Source organism: Bos javanicus, chromosome 21 (assembly GCF_032452875.1).
Source record: "Bos javanicus breed banteng chromosome 21, ARS-OSU_banteng_1.0, whole genome shotgun sequence".
Lineage (NCBI taxonomy): Eukaryota > Metazoa > Chordata > Mammalia > Artiodactyla > Bovidae > Bos > Bos javanicus.
This window is the reverse complement of record NC_083888.1, coordinates 22,600,414-22,619,881: the sequence shown is the minus strand read 5'-3', so window position 1 is coordinate 22,619,881 and position 19,468 is coordinate 22,600,414. Positions and strand designations below refer to the sequence as shown.

The following is a 19,468-nucleotide window of genomic DNA, read 5'->3' as shown; positions in this document are numbered from 1 at the left end:
CCCGCCCCCCGCCCCTGCCAAATGGTTTGGATTTCCTTTGCAACTTGTGCTGATACTTTAAACCCTTTACACTGGGGGTCATCAGAAAGCTGGTCAGGGACCGAGGTGACCTGGGCAGTGCTTACTCTCCTAGTATAGATCTAATCATGGCATCCCTGAAGAAGACAAACTTCCTTCACTGGCTCTGGCCCCTTCCTGCCTGTCAGGCTTATCCCCACCAGCTCCCCTTCCTCAACCACATGGGTCATATTTTATTAATAGTGCCTTCTACTTTCTATCCTTCTTCCTGCCACAGGGCCTTTGCACATGCTTCTTCTATGAAAGAGACTCCTCTATTCTCTTTCTTATCCATTTACCTCCCAGTCATTCTTCAAAGTTCAGCTCGAAAACACCTCTCAGCTAGTTGTACCTTCCATAATACACCATCAACTTGTCATGTTACCATCTTACGTTTCTTCCAGTGATGGCTTGAGAAGTGCCTTTCTTCTAGACTGGAAGCTCTATGAGGGCAGTGGCTACATTCCGTTTTCCCCAGGGCCCCTCTATATCAGCTCTAGTCAGATCATTTGTTCATAAACACAGACTGAGAGCCTGCTGTGAGCCCGGCTCTGTGCTTAGCTTGTGGTACTTGGCCCCTGCCCTCAGAGAGGCTGTGGTCCTGCCAGACAGGCTGACACACACTGGATTCAACTGCATGCACGCCCCACTGATGCAGTGTTAGACCCAGACTGAGTGCAGTGCTGGATGCCTGGGACACTGGGTGGGGAGCTTGGAGGGGCGAGAGCCACAGACAGGAAGCATACAAGAAAATGGGAAAAGGGGACCCGATTGGGAGGGAGCATTGAGGAGAGCCTCACTCCTGCCTGTGCCGCTGCTGGGGGTCAGCGGGGAGGGGCTGGTGCTTGGGTCTGTCTGCCACAGCCCCTCAGTGATGTCAGCATGCTTCCTCACCCAGGTCTGTTGTGGGCATCCCGACCTGCGAGTGCCTGGTGCAGCTGCAGCCCCGACAGAACTACACCATCTATGTGAGAGCCTTCAACGTGGGCGGCCCCAGTGCAAGGAGTGAGCCCGCCACCGTCCACACCACAGGTCTGTGCCCCCGCCACACACTCACTGGACCCAAAGTTACCCCTTCGTGGCAGACCCAGTGCTGCTGTGACTTCATTGGAAAAATCGATGAACGTTCACTAATACAAACACATGGCAAATCAGGCTACGAAGGGACTCAAAGCCCTGGGGGCCCATTTTACAGAAGGGGGCCACTTTATTTTTTCTGGCTGTACCACCCATCACGTGGGAACTTGGTTCCCCATCTGGACATCGAACCCGCACCCCCTGCATTGGAAGTGTCTTAACCCATGAACTGCCAGGGAAATCCCCATTCTGTAACTTTTTTTTTTTTTTGACGTGCTTTGTTTTAACCATAATTCAGAGATGGTTGTATGATCTCCTCCCTTCTCTCTCACTGCGCTCATTGGAAGTTGGATTTTTCTAACCTTTGTCAAATTGATCACTAGTAATTCCCTCAATTCCTATTCCCCTTGGCAAGCAGATTAGAAATTCCTGTTCACCTGCAGGTATTTACAGCCTCCCAGTGAAGAGTGCAGCCACTGGAATCAGATGGGCTTGGGGTTTGGGTTTTTTGTTGTTGTTATTTTTATGTTTATTTTTATTCCTTATGTTTATTTTTATTTTCTTTTTTGAAGCATTTATTTATTTGACTGCACTGGGTCTCAGTTGTGACACATGGGATCTAGTTCCCTGACCAGGGATGGAACCCAGGCCCCCTGCATTGGGAACATGGAGTCTTAGCCACCAGGGACGTCTCTGGGGTTCCAATTGGAGTTCTAGCATCTACAGCTGATGATAGGACCACCCTGCCCCTCTGTTTCCTCTTCTACAAAATGGAAATACTAACACCTGGATACTTGTAAGGTGTGAATGGGATAAGACTCAACAAACCGCTTAGCTCAGTACTAGACACCCAGTAACACCCGACCCATGTAAACTGCCATCATGATTAGCACGACGGGGCATCACCAGGCAAGGTCCAGGCTCACCAGTGTCAGACAGGGAGCTAACTCCGGCCACGCGTGGTGAGGCCCCGGCCTGTGTGGAGTGCAACGTGGAGAAAGCAGTGGAGTGATTGGCTTGGGGGGTCTCCGTGTGCCTCCCCCCTCGCAGGCAGCTACTTCTCCCTGGATGAGCACACCTGCCATCCCCGGCTGACTGTATCTGAAGATGGGCTCACGGTTGTGCGAAGCGAGAGGAGAGGCCCCGCCAAGGAGCCAGTCCCCAGCGATGCCCAGTTTACCAGGTACTGTACCAGCCCCTCACCTGAACAGCTCATGAACCCCCCTAATATGTGCTGTTATTCGGGTACTGGTGGATTATGACTGATGCAGCCTTGAAAGGGGCTTCAGGCTCTGACTCCCAGAAATGAGGGAGAGGGAGGGGAGGAGGGGAGACTGGGGAGGGGTAGTAGGAGTCTAACCAATGTCAGAAGGGGAGACATGGCTTCTGAGTGGAGTCCTGGGCTCCCAGGGCAGTGGGAGAACAAGGACCCAGCCCCTCAGTGCAGAGCCCAGAGCTCTCTCCCCCACTGGGCAATACTTTCTAACAAAACTCCTGGTGAAAAACCAAAGCTGGTGGAAGGAATGATGATTATGCAGGCACAAGACCTGAGGGAGGGGTGTCCATCAAAGATGCGCCCTGTCTGTCTGGACTGATGCTATTTTCAGAACTTAGTGCTTAAGGTCGAAATGATGTATTAATACCTTGCTGCTGCTGCTGCTAATAAGTCGCTTCAGTTATTTCCGACTCTGTACGACCCCATAGACAGCAGCCCACCAGGCTCCCCCATCCCTGGGATTCTCCAGGCAAGAACACTGGAGTGGGTTGCCATTTCCTTCTCCAATGCATGAAAGTGAAAAGTGAAAATGAAGTCACTCAGTTGTGTCCGACTCTCAGCAGTCCCATGGACTGCAGCCTACCAGGCTCCTCCGTCCGTGGGAGTTTCCAAGCAAGAGTACTGGAGTGGGGTGCCATTTATTAATACCTTGCATGCAGTGCTAAATTGCTTCAGTCATGTCCAACTCTTTGCAACCCTACGGACTGTAGCCCACCAGGCTCCTCTGTCCATGGTTCTTTACCACTGGTGCCACCTGGGAAGCCCCCATTTATACCTTACTTCTTTCCAAATATTTAAAGAAGACTTAAAATAGGGGCCAAGGAACTTCCCTGGCAGTCCAGTAGTTAAGACTGTGCCTTCCAGTGCAGGGAATGTGGGTTTGATCCCTTGTGGGGAGGCTAAAATACCACATGCCTCAGTGCCCCCCCCACCCCCCACAAAAAAGAAGCAATATTGTAACAAATTCAATAAAGACTTTTTAAATGGTTCACATAAAAAGAAATCTAAAAAATGGTGGGGGGGGGGGCAAATGTACCCTACTGAAATAGAAAAATCACAGCAGTGGATGAAAAAAAAAAAACATGGCTTAACTTCAAGGGCTAATTTCTGTTTTTAAGATTAATTATTAAACACAGTTCTCAGCTTCTTGGTAATCAGGATAGAAAGAATTCTTGGTGGGCTGGTCTCAGAGTCAGGAGGATCTTCTAAGGAAGAAAGGACTTAGGAGGCCAGAGGGGCTACCGATGAACAACTGCATCTAGCCTCCCTGCCTGCGTCCCGGGCTGTCTCATAACTGTCTCTTCCTCTGACGCTGGCTCCCTCCTGACCTTACTGCATGTGTGTAATGCACCTACTATCTGTTCCCTGGTGGTTCAGATGGTAAAGACCGCAGGAGACCCTGCTTTGATTCCTGGGTCAGGAAGACCCCTCGGAGAAGGGAATGGCTACCCACTCCAATGTTCTTGCCTGGAGAATCCCATGGACAAAGGAGCTGGTGGGTTACAGTCCACGAGGTCACATAGAGTCGGACACAACTGAGCGACCAACACACACATCTGTGCCAGCTTGTGACAGCAGAGCAGCACAGAGTACAATGGAACCCAACTTTATCCCTCCTCGCCTCCACCAATTCAACACTGGGTTGGCGGGGCAGAGAGGAATAAGAAACAATAAAGTTCTTATCTGCGTTGAGAAACAAAATGAAACTGATCAAATCTTAAAGTTCTTATTGACTTTTTTCCAATAATTCTTGAGTTGGGCAGCCCCTGAAATCTAGGAGGTAGAAAGGAGGTCCAAGGAGCTGTACAGAATGAAAGACTTTTTCAGGTGGAAGGGATCAGGAACAAGGAAATTATACTTCCAGGCAAAAAAAGCAGGTTGGTTAAATGTCCACCGACAGAGGAATGGATAAAGAAGATGTGGTACATATATACAATAGAATACTACTCAGCCACTAGAAAGAATGGAATAATGCCATTTGCAACAACATGGATGGCTCTAGAGATTGTCTTACTGAGTGAGGTAAGTCAGACAGAGGAGGAGAAATATCATATGACATCCCTTTTATGTGGAATCTAAAAAGAAATTACACAAACAAGATAACAAAACAGAGACTCACAGACTTAGAGAACGAACTTTTGGTTGTCAGGGGGTATGGGAAGGGATAGTCAGGGAGTTTGGAATGAATGTGTACACACCTATATTTAAGATGGATAACCAACAAGAACCTACTGTTACGCAGCAGCCTGGATGGGAAGGGAGTTTGGGGGAGAACGGATACAGGTATATGTGTGGCTGAGTCCCTTCACTGTTCACCTGAAACTATCACAACATTGTTTGTTAATTGGCTATACCCCAATACAAAATTTTAAAAAAAATTTTTTTTAAAAAAGCAGGTTGGCTGTGGTAAGGTTACTTTCCTTTAGGAAAGGTCAGGGGTCTCTCAGGCATTTTACCTAACTAGTGTTCTGATTGACTGGTTTAAAATTCCATTTAGGTGAAAGGTAAAACTGTAACTAAGTTGTCACTGACTGGTGACATGGGGCTTGGCACACAGAGCTCCAGTCTGGGCCTGTGATCTTGTTCATTTGTTTTTAATATTTAATTATTTAGCTGCACTGAGCCTTAGTTGCAGCATGTGGACTCTTAGTTCCAGGGCAAGAATCGAACCTGGGCTCCCTGCATTGTGAGCACAGTCTTAACCACTGGACCACAAGGAAAGTCCTCAATCTCTTTCTTTTTTAAGGAACAAGTGAACCAAATCTTTTTGTTACTGTTAAAAGCCCTGTTGCTGAAAAAGCACACAGAGTGGGCTTGTCTCCTCCTCACCTGTGACCAGTAATATACTAATCTTCTGATCTTCAGCATCGGGCAGCTGAGCTTTGAGAGCAAAGGTTGTGCCGCCCCACAAATGGGGTGTTTGAACACCTGCCTCCACCCTTCCTGACCACTTACTGACTGACCCCAGCAGTTGAGGTCGCTCACCTGCACAGCCAGGCATGGGTCACCCCAAATGACACATACTTCTACTTTCTAAAACCAGGTGTGCTGCAGTCATGGGAAACCTAATTCCAGTCCGAGGGCGCCATTACTGGGAGGTGGAGGTGGACGAGTGTTTGGACTACACGGTGGGTGTGGCCTTTGAAGATGTCCCCAGACAGGAGGACCTGGGGGCAAACCACCTCTCGTGGTGCATGAGGCACGCATTTGCGTCATCAAGGTAAGGTGAAATCTGGGTACCCGAGATCAAAACGTGCTTTGCTGAGAATAGAGCGAGAGGTTTTCACGGGTAATAACTAAGGCCCATGTTATGTTTTCTAAAATACGCTAAGATGTTTCAGGATTCATTTCCTGCCCCTTTCCCTAAAGTCCAGCTAGAAAGAGAAAGCAGCTCTAGGTACTTTTGATAAAATAGCTAAAATTTAATGGAGCGCTTATTCTGTGTTAAGCATTGCTCAACAACCTTACACATACTGTCTCGTTTACTTCTCACAGTTGTATTATCCCATTTACTTGTTTTGGCTGTGCTGGGTCTTCGTTGCTTCTCGGGCTCTTCTCTAGAAGCGCCGAGCAGGGGCTACTCTCCAGTTGCAGTGTGCGGGCTTCTCATTGCCTTGGCTCCTCTTGCTGCGGAGCCCAGGCTCTAGAGCATGTGGGCTCAGTAGTTGTGGCTCCTGGGTTCTAGAGCGTAGGCTTAATAGTTGTAGCACTCAGGTTTAGTTACTCTGTGGCATGTGGGACTTTCCCAGAGAGGGAAACTGTTTCCTGCATTGGCAGGTGGATTCTTTACACAGAGCCACTGCCAACATGGATTCAGGGCTTGGATTCAAACCCAGGCAGTCTGGCTCCAAAGACAGCATTCTTCACCACTAAGTGATTGGTTTTACATTTATGTTCAACTTCAGTGTTACTAAATGAAGTTTGACTTGAAGCCCCAAATCCAACCTTTTTGGTAGATGTGGGCAGAAGCTTAATGGTTATGATTAATTCTGGTTTGCTTCTGCTGCTAAAAGCATTCTGTCCTCTAATGGGAAAATCCACAAGGCCCAGGCCAATAGACACTTCAGACTTAGAAGGCCATGAGTGCAACCTCCCTCCATCTCAAAAATGGCAAAAAATTTTTATCACCCCACTTTCCCAGCATCGTGTGTACTATGGGGCCTCTGACCCTCAACTTGCTGAAACCTATTAATGTTTCACAGTGAAACCTCAATCATGGTTAGTTAAATGTTGCCATGCCCAAGCAATTGTGAGACCAGCCTTCCTCCTGTAAGGCATTAGGGCTAAAATGTGCTCTAAAATGCACTCTGCTAGACCTCAGACCCAGTTCGGAGAATGCAAGAAACACCGTGCACTGAGCCACACACTGCTTTTGAATATTCTGCCTGAAGTAAGACTAAAGATCAGTCTCCTCTCTTAGTTAAGAACGAGGGGCATAAAGGAAGAGTGGGCATCTGTGTGGAGTGGGAGGGGTAAGGCTAAAAGAAGGGTGGGAACACAGACAGAGTAGGACAGGAAGGGCAAAAAGCTGAGCGCTTGAGCAGGCTTGCAGTCCCACCTTGCAAAGATGTTGGGGGGTGTGTGTGTGTGTGTGTGTTCACAATGGAGGACTTGCACTTTTTGACTCATAGACTCTATAGATGGTGGGAGGGAAAGTAGAGAGTGACTGCTCAGTTGAGAAAAAATAAGGTGAACAGGGAGGGAAATGGGCTGGTTTGCTCCAGCATGTTCTTAAGTGTTCACCCCAACTGTGTGGACCCCCATGCCAGCACACAGAGCTCTTCACGTGCCCATAGTGGGGCAGTGTTAGGCAATTCCCTTGGCGGGCTTTGGCTTCAGCCACTTCCAAGCACACAGGAGAGGCAACCTCCCTTTGTGGTGAAACCCTCCCCTGGCAGGAGAGGGTGCCAGTGCATACAGTACTGAGCGGTGACAGCCCCCAGGTGCCCCGCTTGGTCTGAAAGTTTAAGAACGGGATGCCTCACAGTAACGTGCAGATTATACGTAAAGGCCCCGTTTACTGTATGAAAGATCGTGAAGTTCCCTGTTTCAAATGTCTTTTATTTCAGGGGATTTACACATCTGAACCTTGAAATTCACATTTTTAAACATATGATTTCTATACAAATTTTGATGCAGTATGAGTTTATGATACTGTGTGTTAAGTTTTCTAGGTTAAGTGGCTGCTCAAAAACAGAGTTTTGAAACCTAAGTTCCTTAGGACAAAGAGATGTATAGTTTTAGAAATGGCCTGTTACTTTGATATTCATTTAATGAAGGAAAATAATATAGGAGTATTTGAAAATTGATATGTTCTGTAAATAGCCCATCCACAGAGTTTCTGAAGTTTTGCTATATCAACATTTAATCTTCAGGCATAAGTATGAATTTCTACACAACAAGATGACTCCAGACATAAGAATAACGGTTCCCCCAAAGAAGATTGGTATCCTGTTAGACTATGAAAATGCAAAGTTGTCATTTTTCAATGTGGACATTTCTCAGCATCTGTATACATTCAGCTGTCAGCTTCACCAGTTTGTGCATCCCTGTTTTTCCCTGGAAAAGCCTGGCTGCCTGAAGATACACAATGGCATTTCGATGCCAAAGCACGTCACTTTCTATTAGCCCACTCTGCTTGTCTCTCTTCCGTGCCAACCCCTCTCCCAGCCACTCACGCCTCAGCTGCCTGAACTTGGCATTCAAGCACCATGTTCCATGTCACTTACGGCTCGTTATCTGGCAGCCTGGTGTGCTGGCATTCATTTCACCTGACTTGGATCCTGTGCACTGCCACCTTGTGAGGCTTGGTTACTCAGTTCTAGTCCTGGCTCTAAAATGAAGTTTCAAACTAAACTCAAAGGTTTTTAAGGCTGTCAAACTGCATTGGTCTATCTGTGTATATGCAACTGAGTCCCCAAGGCCTGCGGAGCTTGGGGGAGGAGGAGGGAAGATTCATGTTAGTGGCCCAGGCTGCCCCAGCACTTGTGACATCTCATTAGTCGGCCAAGGACTGGCTTGAGAAGGCAAGAGGCCATCCGCAAAGAGAACCAGGGAAGCCATATGGTCTTCTCAGTCGCGTTCTCGTTTTCCCAGTGGCAGTCTGGAGGGTGAGGTTTCTCCCATCAAGTACTTTCTAAAAACCTGTTCCTCTCCTTCCTGGTATTTATGCCCTCTTAATTTTGAAGTGACCTTTGTAATGCCTGATTCCACAAAGGCCAGACAGTGTCTGTCTTGTTCAGCACTCAGTCCCTGAGGGCTGACTCGTGCACGCTGAGTATCTGTTGAATAAAAGAGCATCTTTTTCATCCACCCACCGCTCTTCAGCCTATCACTGCTCTACATGTGAGGGACGGCAGGGCTCGTTCAAGCTGCGGCAAAAGACCTATGACCAGGAGATGGAGGGGAGGCAGTGTGACAGAAGAGGGGCACCCGGGGCTTGGTGGCCTGGTCGGTAAAGACGCAACATCCCGTGCTTCCTGGTGTCACACACGAATACTACATGTGTTGCTTTCACTGTGTGCGTGTTGGGGACATGGTGTGGGGCCGGGGGGCCCTCATAGGTCTGGTCAGCATAGACACCAGTACTTGTAACTGATTCTAGGAACTGACCTATAAGGTAAAGAGAACCATATCTGAAATTGGAAGACCCGAGTTTGATTGCTGTGTTACAGCCACTTTGCTTTAGGCCCTAGAAAAGTCACACTATCTCCCTGAGCTTGTTTCCCTTTGAACAAAGAGAAAAATAACACTTATGTGTGTGCATGCATGCCAAGTCACTTCACTTACATCTGACTCTGTGTGACCCCATGGGCTGTAGCCTGCCAGGCTCCTCTGTCCATGGGATTCTCCAAGCAAGAATACTGGAGTGGGTTGCCATTTCCTCCTCCGGGGGATCTTCCCAACCAGGGATCAAACCCGCATGTCTCCTTCAGTGGCAGGCGGGTTCTCTACCACTCGCACCAGCTGGGGAGCCCCTTGTCTTATAGGAGAGATTTAATGACAAACATGAGAATGCAGAATCACGTATGACAGAGAGCAGATGCACAAGTCTTTTAGGAGAAAACATCAGCCCGCCAAGTGCAGAGCTGAGCGCCGTGGGGAGAGGTCTCCTGCCAGCAGCTTCCGGGCCTCCTGCCTCGCTGCTCTCCTGCGTTCTGTGAGGTCCACGCCCAGCCCTCTCGGCTGCATCTCTGGTTTGGTTCTTGAGTTCAAGTTTCCGGTGCCAGTTCTCAGAGACAATTTAGTATCATATCCTGTGGGTACTTCTTTAAACATATATGCCCGGATCCCATCACTTAGGGTTTTGTGTTAACTGAAAAATCTTTCATGCTTCCCAGTACATGCTGAATCTGACACAAGGAACCCCTATTATCTCCTATCTCAAAACCCTGCCTATTTATATAAATAAGAACTCAGATTCTTAAACTCACAACTCAACCTGACAATCTTAAAGCTTCTTACACACACACACACATCTCTGCCCTACCCTAAAATAAGGAAGTAGCACAGAGATGGCTCAAATTGCAATATGTGTGTGTGCGTGTGTGTGTGTGTGTGTGTGTGTGTATTCAAAAATGCTCTCAGCTACTAAAAAAACTACTGAGTAGGAGGTTGGACCTCACAGATCAAATAAGTTTGAACACAGGGTTTTTCAGGCTTTATTTCACATATAAGATAAAATGGATAAAAACTAGGCATATATAAGGTTTTAATAAGATTTTATTTTGATCAAGGAAAAATGGTCTACAATTAGCTCTGACATTTAAAATCCATTTAATTTAAACAAGGCAGATGACCAACTTCAAGTATCACAATTACTCAGCTTATAAAGAACCTTTAATATGTTTCTCATCTTCTACAAGAAAAAAAAAAGTCTAGAAAAGAACCAAAACTTTTTTTTTTTGGTAAATATTCTAATTCCTTAAAATGCCAAGAACTATCTACTGAAACTACATTTCAACAAGGGGCAGGATTTACCTCAAGGCCATGTTCACCTGCAACCTGCTGATAAATCTGTTAAAAAACAAAACAGAAAAAGATTAAAAAAAAAAAATCAGACCACTGTAGCCACAATCCTTCATAATGGGCAATTAAGACAAAAGGTATCAAAATCTGTTCTTTTCTTAGCTTTACCTATATCACCATATAACTCTTGAGCAAGTAATTAACGTAAGCTTTGGCCTCCCACCTTAACAAAGGGGAAAGGGAATATGTAAAACCACCACAGAATCCTGGTGTAGACTAACAGGGGTTCAGAGATTTAGAACACTCAGAACCTAAGGCACCCTTATTAGATGAGATTGCAAAGTTGGTTAGAGACTTGGGATATAAAATGACACTGGTTTCTAGTAAAACTGAATTGCCTTTTCTTTGGAGAAGTATTATGTTTAATAACCAACTCCCTGTTGATTCAAACTACAGTTTGCAAGCACTTGTACACATCCAATAAAATATTTCTGAAGCTTGTGCTCGGTCATCGGTCTGCTCTTTCCATGTTCCAGCACATGTGAAAACCTTACATGGCTCACACACTGATAGCTGCTCCCAGCACGATTCACCATGATGCAGCATTCTGTAAACAACACTATGCTGGTCTCCATCCAAGGAAGTTTAGCCATCTGGAGACTTCCTGGACGCTCTGAAGCCTGCACTACAGGAAAGGTCCTCTCCTCCGCTTTCCTAACCAACCTCTCCAATTTCCAATCGCTTTCCTATCAATTAAAGAGTAAGAGTCTCATAGGTTCGCTAAGTCTCTCTTCACCCTCACTCATCTCTGTATTTACTACTCCTATGTTCTACAGGAAGATGATGCAAACTGTTATCATTGCTGTTGGTAGATAAGTAGGTCTTGGATTCATTTTGCACACAAGACCTGTTCTATCTACCTTTTCATTTAGGAGGCTAAAAGCAGAGTCAGCTTGACTTCAAGGACTCTATTTTGTTAGTCTCCAGAAGAACATGACAAGTCCAGCTTTTAGAACACTGTCTTCTAGCATGTCAAGATACTGAGGGAATGGTCATTTATTACTTTTATAACTTAAAGCTTTAACAGATTAGAACTCTTACATATGCTTCCTTCACAGCAACCAATGGTTAATGAACCTAGATGCAAGATACTTTGTGATTTGTAAAGAGTCCACCCAGTCAGCATCTTTTCTGTCAATTAGGAAGTCTCCTGCAAGGAGCATTAACCATGAGCAGGGCACAACTATGCCCCAAGTCAGTAAAATGCTCCCAAATATTTTAGAAATGCTAGTGAACAGTTCATGTCTTACTATTACAGAGCTGCTTTTCTGCAATTCCCCAATCCCAGAAAAAAACATTAAGCCCAACTTACTAATTGATTGCCTTTTCTTCATTTTCCCCAGTTTGACAAATTCAGGTTTTTCTGCTCTATTTCCACCTCACTCAAATCCTGGTGGAATTAAACTGTCATTTATGTGAGCTATGCAAATTCAATTTAACAGCTTGCAGCTGATTAAAACAACATGCAGTCACCCAGATAGAGCCAACAAAAATGTTTTTGTAGTATGAGCTTGGATTCTAATCTTGCTGTCTCCCCTGTGCTCATTCCTAAACTTAAATGTGGGCATCTTTTCTTTGAAAGCACCTTAAATGTCCTTATATTCAAAAAGACTGAACTGGAGACAAGAACATAATCCACTCACTGGGAAAGAATCCAACGAACAAATTGAGGTTTCCTAGCTATGCATTTAAACAAAGCAGGAACTTAGTTTTTACAAACGGATTTACTGAGTAGATACATTACTTTTTCGTATAACCATCCTATTATTCTGCCACTCTGAAAGATTTCCACCCTGACTTCCTTTCATATCCCAAACACCCATCCAGTTAAGGGGGAGGAAGCAGTGAGAGAAGGAAAACAAGAGAAGCATGAGCCAAAAATAAGGCTAACACTCTAGGTAAGACACCTGACAGTGTCTTCTGTACAATTTACAATTCAGCCACAGATTCCTGGAAATCTGGAATGACCCACCCCACCCCCGCCCCCCACCCTCCCCGTTCCTTGTCCCCCTGTATAAATGCCTGTATAAAAGTCGCTTCTTAGAAGCACTAATTTCTCCCTCTCTCAGGCTGTTAAGTGCCACACACTCACCTCCTTCGGAATACTTAAGTGGCTATTCTGCCACCATGACCTGTGTCTACTCCACTTGACTATAAGTCAATCAAAGGCAAGAACTGTACCTTCATAATTTCTGAATGATCGAATCACAGAAACAACGGTGTTCTGTTTTCAAAGCCCTCATATACCTAAAAAAGAGAGAGAGACATCAAATTGTCTTCCAAAATAACAAGCCTCTTTATTAGAAAGTGGGTTTCAAATTTCTGTGTATAGGCAGGAGCAGGGACAAGGATTCTCAACCTTTCTTCTGTCCCAGTATACCTTGGATGGATTCATATTGCACCTAAATGTACACCACCTCCCTCTTTATTCCTACTCACTTTTTCTCCCAAAGACTTGTTTAGCAATCCAAAGAGACAGCACGGTGTGGAGGGAAGAATTCTGGGTTGGAAATGAAATCTCACTTCTAGTTTGTCTCACTAACAACCTGTGTTACTTTCAGTCTGTCTCCTCTCAGAGACTGTGCTTTAATCTAAGATGAAAGGAGGGGTAATGACCTAGACGATCCTGTTCCACCTCTAATACCAAATGATGACGCTGCTGGCCAATTCGGGAAGCTTAAAAATGACCATCTGTGAGTGTACTTTTTCAAATTAATGCAACAGGCGCTGCTACCAGGCAGGAATCATCGACTCAGAAAGGCAGGGTTCGTATAGACTTTCACGTTACATAGCTTACGCAACACAGATCTCGCCCCCGTGAAATTACACCTACTTAAGTTTTTTCTTAAACTTCATTCTGAGTGTGAATTTCTCCCTTCCGCATCTATCCTCACGACTTTTCCGTGAGCTATCAAGCTCGTTTTTCAGACGAGGTCGAAAGAGCTGAGGACAGTGAGTTAGTAATGAGACCTCGGTCGCTGGTGGCCTGACCCGGCGACAGATACACCAACCCCTCACCTCTAATTCCGGTTCCCTGCAGCATCGCTTGAAGCCCGATGCTACAGACAGCCTGCCTAAAAGGTCGCTGCAGTCATCCACTCCGCCGAGTGGCCAGAGATTAGCCTTACCTTACGCAACACAACGAGCCTGCTTTCCGGTGTCCGATGTCGGTGGCAACTCCCTTCTCCTTCCTGCAGAAATCAGCTCCTTTCGGTTTCCGGGGCGCCAAGAGGAAGTCCCTCCCCACGCGGCAGCGTGAGGCGGTGCGTCGCGTCGAGGCGCCTTGCGCAGGCGCGGAGAATTAAGCTTGTGATATTATAAGAGGTATGCTCTCTGCTGGGTAGTACAGACCGGAGGAACGCTGGACAGTGGGTTGTTGTTGCTGGGTCCACGGCCGTGGGGAGAAGTCTGGGAGCCGTTGAGCGGGGCTTGAGAGAGCGACTTGGAGACGCCATCTTCTCAGAAAATAACCCCTTTCTCCAACAGAGGTCCTCCGTGAATTCGAGGCCCACGTACCCCAGTTGCTTGTGTTTCTCGCTTTGCTCCACTTGTCCCATGCTGTATTTAGTTCCTCACTGTGTTTCGGTTTTCCGTGTGGTCCCATATCTTGCTTCAGTAATGCTGAGTGTTGGCTGTGCATCTCCCAGCAGTTAGTTCATAAATGCCTGGTAATTCTTGGCCAGTAGGACTGCTGAAGCTCAACTCATTCCTTTACCAGCGACGGGATTGAGCGCTTACGTAGTACTGGCGTGGTCTGTGGGTATGGCACTCTTGCTGTTGCCTTCGTTTCCTAGGGCTGTCATAAAGAAAACACATATTGGGTGGCTTAAAGAAACATACTCCTTTTCTCGCTGTTCTGGAGGCTGGAAGCCGGAAAGACTAAAGGTGTCAACAACATCATGTTTCCTCTAAGACACTGGGTAAACCCCCTCCCCACTTGCCTCTTGGTAGTTTCTGGTTCAGTTCACTTCAGTCGCTCAGTCGTGTCCGACTCTTTGCGACCCCATGGACTGCAGCACGCCAGGCCTCCCTGTCCATCACCAACTCCCGGAGCTTACTCAAACTCATGTCCATTGAGTCGGTGGTGATGCCATGCAACCATCTCCCACCTTCAATCTTTGCCAGCATCAGGGTCTTTTCCAGTGAGTCAGTTCTTTGCATCAGGTGGCCAAAGTATTGGAACTTCAGCATCAGTCCTTCCAATGAATATTCAAGACTGATTTCCTTTAGGATTGACTGGTTTGATCTCCTTGCAGTCCAAGGGACTTTCAAGAGTTTTCTCCAACACCACAGTTCAAAAGCATCAATTCTTCAAGGCTCAGCTTTGTTTATGGTCCAACTATCATGTCCTTACATGACTACTGGAAGAACCATAGCTTTGACTAGACGGACCTTTGTTGGCAAAGTAATGTCTCTGCTTTTTAATATACCATCCAGGTTGGTCATACCTTTTTGTCCAAGGAGCAAGTGTCTTTTAATTTCATGGCTGCAGTCTCCATCTGCTTTTATTTTGGATCCCAAGAAAATAAAGTCCGCCACTGTTTCCATTGTTTCCCCATCTATTTGCCATGAAGTGATGGGAATGAATGCCATGATCTTTGTTTTTTGAATATTGAGTTTTAAGCCAGCTTTTTCACTCTCCCTTTTCACTTAATCAGGAGGCTCTTTAGTTCCTCTTCACTTTCTGCCCAAAGGGTGGTGTCATCTGCATATCTGAGATTATTAACATTTCTCTCAGCAATCTTGATTCCAGCTTGTGCTTCAGGCAGCCGGGCATTTCACATGATGTACTCTGCATGTAAGTTAAATAAGCAGGGTGACAGTTTACAGCCTTGTCGTATTCCTTTCCCAATTTGGAACCAGTCCGATGTTGCATGTACGGTTCTAACTGTTGCTTCTTGACCTGCATACAGATTTCTCAGGAGGCAGGTAAGGTGGTCTGGTATTCCCATCTCTTGAAGAATTTTCCACAGTTTGTTGTGATCCACACAGTCAAAGATTTTGGTATAGTCAATAAAGCAGAAGTAGATTTTTTGGGGAATTCTCTTGCATTTTCTATGATCCAGTGGATGTTGGCAATTTGATCTCTGGTTCCTTTGCCTTTTCTAAATCCAGCTTGAACATGTGGAAGTTCATGGTTCATGTACTGTTGAAGCATAGGTCAGAGCATTTTGAGCGTTACTTTGTTGGCATCTGAGATGAGTGCAATCGTGCAGTAGTTTGAACATTCTTTGGCATGGCCTTTCTTTGGGATTGGAATGAAAACTGACCTTCTTCAGTACTATGGCTACTGCTGCATTTTCCAAATTTGCTGCCATATTGAGTGTAGTACTTTAGCCACAGCATCTTTTAGGATTTGAAATAGCTCAGCTGGAATTCCATCACCTCTGCTAGCTTTGTTCGTACTGATGCTTCCTAAGGCCCACTTGACTTCACATTCCAGGATGTCTGGCTCTAGGTGAGTGATCACACTATCACTCTGGGTCATGAAGATCTTTTCTGTATAGTTCTTCTGTGTATTCTTGCCACCTCTTCTTAATATCTTCTGCTTCTGTTAGGTCCATACCATTCTGTCCTTTATTGTGCCCATCTTTGCATGAAATGTTCCCTTGGTATCTCTAATTTTCTTGAAGAGATCTCTAGTCTTTCCAATTCTTTGTTTCCCTCTATTTCTTTGCATTGATCCCTGAGGAAGGCTTTTTTTTTTTTAATCTCTCCTTGCTATTCTTTGGAACTCTGTATTCATATGGATATAGCTTTCCTTTTTTCCTTGCCTTTTGCTCCTCTTCTTTTCTCAGTTATTTGTAAGGCCTCCTCAGACAACCATTTTGCTTTTTTGCATTTCTTTTTCATGGGAATGGTTTTGATCACCACCTCCTGTATAATATCACAAACCTCCACCCATAGTTCTTCAGGCACTCTGTCTACCAGATCTAATCCCTTGAATCTATTTGTCACTTCCACTGTATAATCGTAAGGGATTTGATTTAGGTCATACCTGAATGGTCTAGTGGTTTTTACTACTTTCTTCAATTTAAGTCTGAATTTGGCAATAAGGAGTTCACGATCATAGCCACAGTCAGTTCCTGGTCTTGTTTTTGCTGACTGTATAGAGTTTCTCCATCTTTGTCTGCAAAGAATATAATCAATCTGATTTTGGTATTGACCATTTATTTGGTGATGTCCATGTGTAGAGTCATCTCTTGTGTTGTTGGAAGAGGGCGTTTGCCATGACCAGTGCGTTCTCTTGGCAAAACTCTGTTAGCCTTTGCCCTGCTTCATTTTTACTCCAAGGCCAAAGTTGCCTGTAACTCCAAATATCTCTTGACTTCCTGCTTTTGCATATCAGCCCCCTATGATGAAAAGGACATCTTTTTTGGTGTTAGTTCTAGAAGGTCTTGTAGGTCTTTATAGAACTGTTCAACTTCAACTTCTTTGGCATTAGCAGTTGGGGCATAGACTTGGATTACTGTGATACTGAATTGTTTACCTTAGAACGAACAGAGATCATTCTGTCGTTACTGAGATTGAACCCAAGTAATGCGTTTTGAACTCCTTTGTTGAATATGAAGTCTACTCCATTTCTTCTAAGGGATTGTTGCCCACAGTAGTAGATATAATGGTCATCTGAATTAAATTCGTCCATTCTAGTCCATTTTAGTTAACTGATTCCTAAAATGTCGATGTTCACCCTTGCCATCTCCTGTTTGAGCACTTCCAATTTACCTTGATTCATGGACCTAACATTCCAGGTTCCTATGCAATATTGTTCTTTACAGCATTGGACTTCCTTCACCAGTCACAGGTACAACAGGGCATTGTTTTTGCTTTGGCTCCATCTCTTCATTCTTTCTGGATCTATTTCTCCACTCTTCTCCAGTAGCACATTGGGCACCTACCAACCTGGGGAGTTCATCTTTCAGTGTTATACCTTTCTGGCTTTTCATACTGTTCATGGGATTCTCAAGGCAAGAATCGTGAAGTGGTTTGCCATTCCCTTCTCCAGTTCCTGGTGCTGTCCAATAGTCCTTGATGTTCTATGCTTGTAGCTACTCCTTACTCCAGTCACTTAACTCTGTTCTCCTTATGTTTCTTCTCTTAAAAGATGGGATGTAGGGCCCAGCCTATTCCAGTATGACCTGAGTTTAACTTATTACATCTGCAATGGCACTGATTCCAGATAAAGTCTCATTCTAAGGTCCAGGAAGGACATGAATGGAAGTGGGGGAGAGGATTTGACACTATCCAACCCAGAATAGCTGTCAAAGAGCTTAAGAAGTAGGCAAGCCAAATACAATCAACAGCTGTAGTACAAGTGAACTCAAACATATTTTAGTTGGATTTGAGAAGTTTTCATGGACAATGGGGCTTCCCAGGTGGCGCTAATGGTCAAGAACGCACCTGCCAGTGCAGGAGATGGAAGAGACACAAGGTTTCCTCCCTGGGTCAGAAGATCGCCTGGAGGAGGACATGACAACCCACTCCAGTATTCTTGCCTGAAAAACCTCATGGACAAAGGAGCCCGGTGGACTATAGACCATAAGGTCACAAAGAGTCAGACACAAACGAAACGACTTAGCGCGTGCACGCGCGCACACACACACACACACACACACACACACACACACAGAATGAGGGGTGGGTAGAATTTGGATGTGTCATTCGTAGACCATCACAGCGTGCTTGGCAAACAGACAGCACTGACCAGCACTGGTTGAAATGTAAAAAGAAGTTAGGTTAAAGCAGGAGGGATCTTAAATGCAGGCTGAAGAGTTTGGAGTCTGCTCTGTATGTTAAAAGAATAAATCAAAATGTTTCAGGATGTGGGGGTTGTGCTTGGAAGATTAGTTAGTAACTTGAGCCAAACTTCTGTTGTGTTACTTACTCCAATTTAAGGAGTATTAATCCCACCCTCTGATACCCTGTGCTTTTTCTTCCTGGTGTCCCTGCTCATGCTGTCCTTTATTTCTGGAATGCTGCTTTCAGGCCATGTGATTTTCACTTGTTGATTTTTTTGTCATGGAAATTGTGCTGTGATATGAGGTGGGGAGGACAGTTGTTCAACTTACTGTTTTTTTTAATTGAAGTATAGTTGATTTACAGTGTTGTGTTTCAGGTGTACAGAAAAGTGATTCATGTATATTCTTTTTCAGATTCTTCTCCATTATAAGTTATTACAAGATACTGAATGTAGTCCCCTGTACTTTAGTTCCCTATGTATTCCCTTGTTGTTTACCTACTTTATATATGGTAACGTGTATGTATTAATCCCATAGTTCTAATTTATCCCCCCTCTTCCCTTTTGGTAACCGTAAGTTTGTTTGACATGTCTGTGTCTATTTTTATTTTATAAATAAAAAAATGCTTTCTATGTCTGTGTCTATTTTTGTTTTGTAAATAAAAAATGTTTTGTATCATTTTTTTAGATTCCATATATAAAGGATATCATATGCTATTTGCCTTTCTCTGACTGACTTCACTTAATCTCTGGGTCTATCCATGTTGCTGCAAATGGCGTTATTTCATTCTTTTTATGGCTGAGTAGTATTGCATTGCATATATGGAATATTGTCTTCTTTCTCCATCGTCTGCCAACAGGCATTTGCATTGCTTCTGTGTCTTGACTATTATAAACCGTGCTGCTGTGAACAGTGGGGTACAGGGATCTTTTAGAATTGGAGTTTTGTCTTTTCTGAGTATATGTCCAGGAGTGGAATTTTTGGATCATATGGTAACTCTGAGGTTTTTTAAGGAACCTCCAGACTATTCTCCATAGTGGTTACACCAAATTTACATTCCCACCAACAGCATAGGAGGGTTCCCTTTTCTCCATACCTTCTCCAGCATACTTTTTGTTGATGGCCATTCTCATCTGTGTGAGGTGATACTTCATTGTAGTTCATCCTTATTTTATATTGTTAGTATCCCCCTGATAGCACACAAACAACCACAAAAAACACTAGAGACCAAACTCACATAGATATAGTCTTCTAAAGAAAAATATTTGCAAATTAATCCCATACTCCATTT

The 19,468-nt window shown here is 44.9% G+C and overlaps 1 protein-coding gene, 1 long non-coding RNA gene and 1 other non-coding gene across 8 annotated transcripts in view; 1 reads left to right on the top strand and 2 right to left on the bottom strand.

Annotated features, from left to right (window-relative positions):
• Nucleotides 1–8,722, top strand: part of FSD2 (fibronectin type III and SPRY domain containing 2) — a 44,627-nt gene extending 35,905 nt beyond the window's left edge. For all 4 annotated transcript variants that reach the window (XM_061394041.1, XM_061394043.1, XM_061394040.1 and 1 more), the window contains 4 exons: nucleotides 956–1,089; nucleotides 2,185–2,317; nucleotides 5,454–5,630; nucleotides 7,786–8,722. In XM_061394041.1, the coding sequence (XP_061250025.1) occupies nucleotides 956–1,089; nucleotides 2,185–2,317; nucleotides 5,454–5,630; nucleotides 7,786–8,038 (697 nt within the window). In that variant the 3' untranslated portion in view covers nucleotides 8,039–8,722. The remainder of the gene's footprint in view (nucleotides 1–955; nucleotides 1,090–2,184; nucleotides 2,318–5,453; nucleotides 5,631–7,785) is intronic.
• Nucleotides 8,723–10,114: 1,392 nt separating this feature from the next.
• On the bottom strand, nucleotides 10,115–14,190 carry LOC133233923 (uncharacterized). Of its 3 annotated transcripts, XR_009731921.1 has the most exons (4): nucleotides 13,567–14,190; nucleotides 12,531–12,685; nucleotides 11,751–11,828; nucleotides 10,115–10,426 (listed from the first exon to the last, which is right to left on the bottom strand). It is a non-coding gene; the product is annotated as an uncharacterized LOC133233923 (long non-coding RNA). The 3 variants fall into 3 exon arrangements; XR_009731920.1 differs by having other exon boundaries at nucleotides 10,115–11,828; nucleotides 13,567–14,179; XR_009731919.1 differs by lacking the exon at nucleotides 11,751–11,828 and having other exon boundaries at nucleotides 13,567–14,174.
• LOC133234828 (small Cajal body-specific RNA 15) lies at nucleotides 11,239–11,365 on the bottom strand. Its single transcript, XR_009732325.1, has one exon. It is a non-coding gene; the product is annotated as a small Cajal body-specific RNA 15 (non-coding RNA).
• Nucleotides 14,191–19,468: the final 5,278 nt, after the last annotated feature.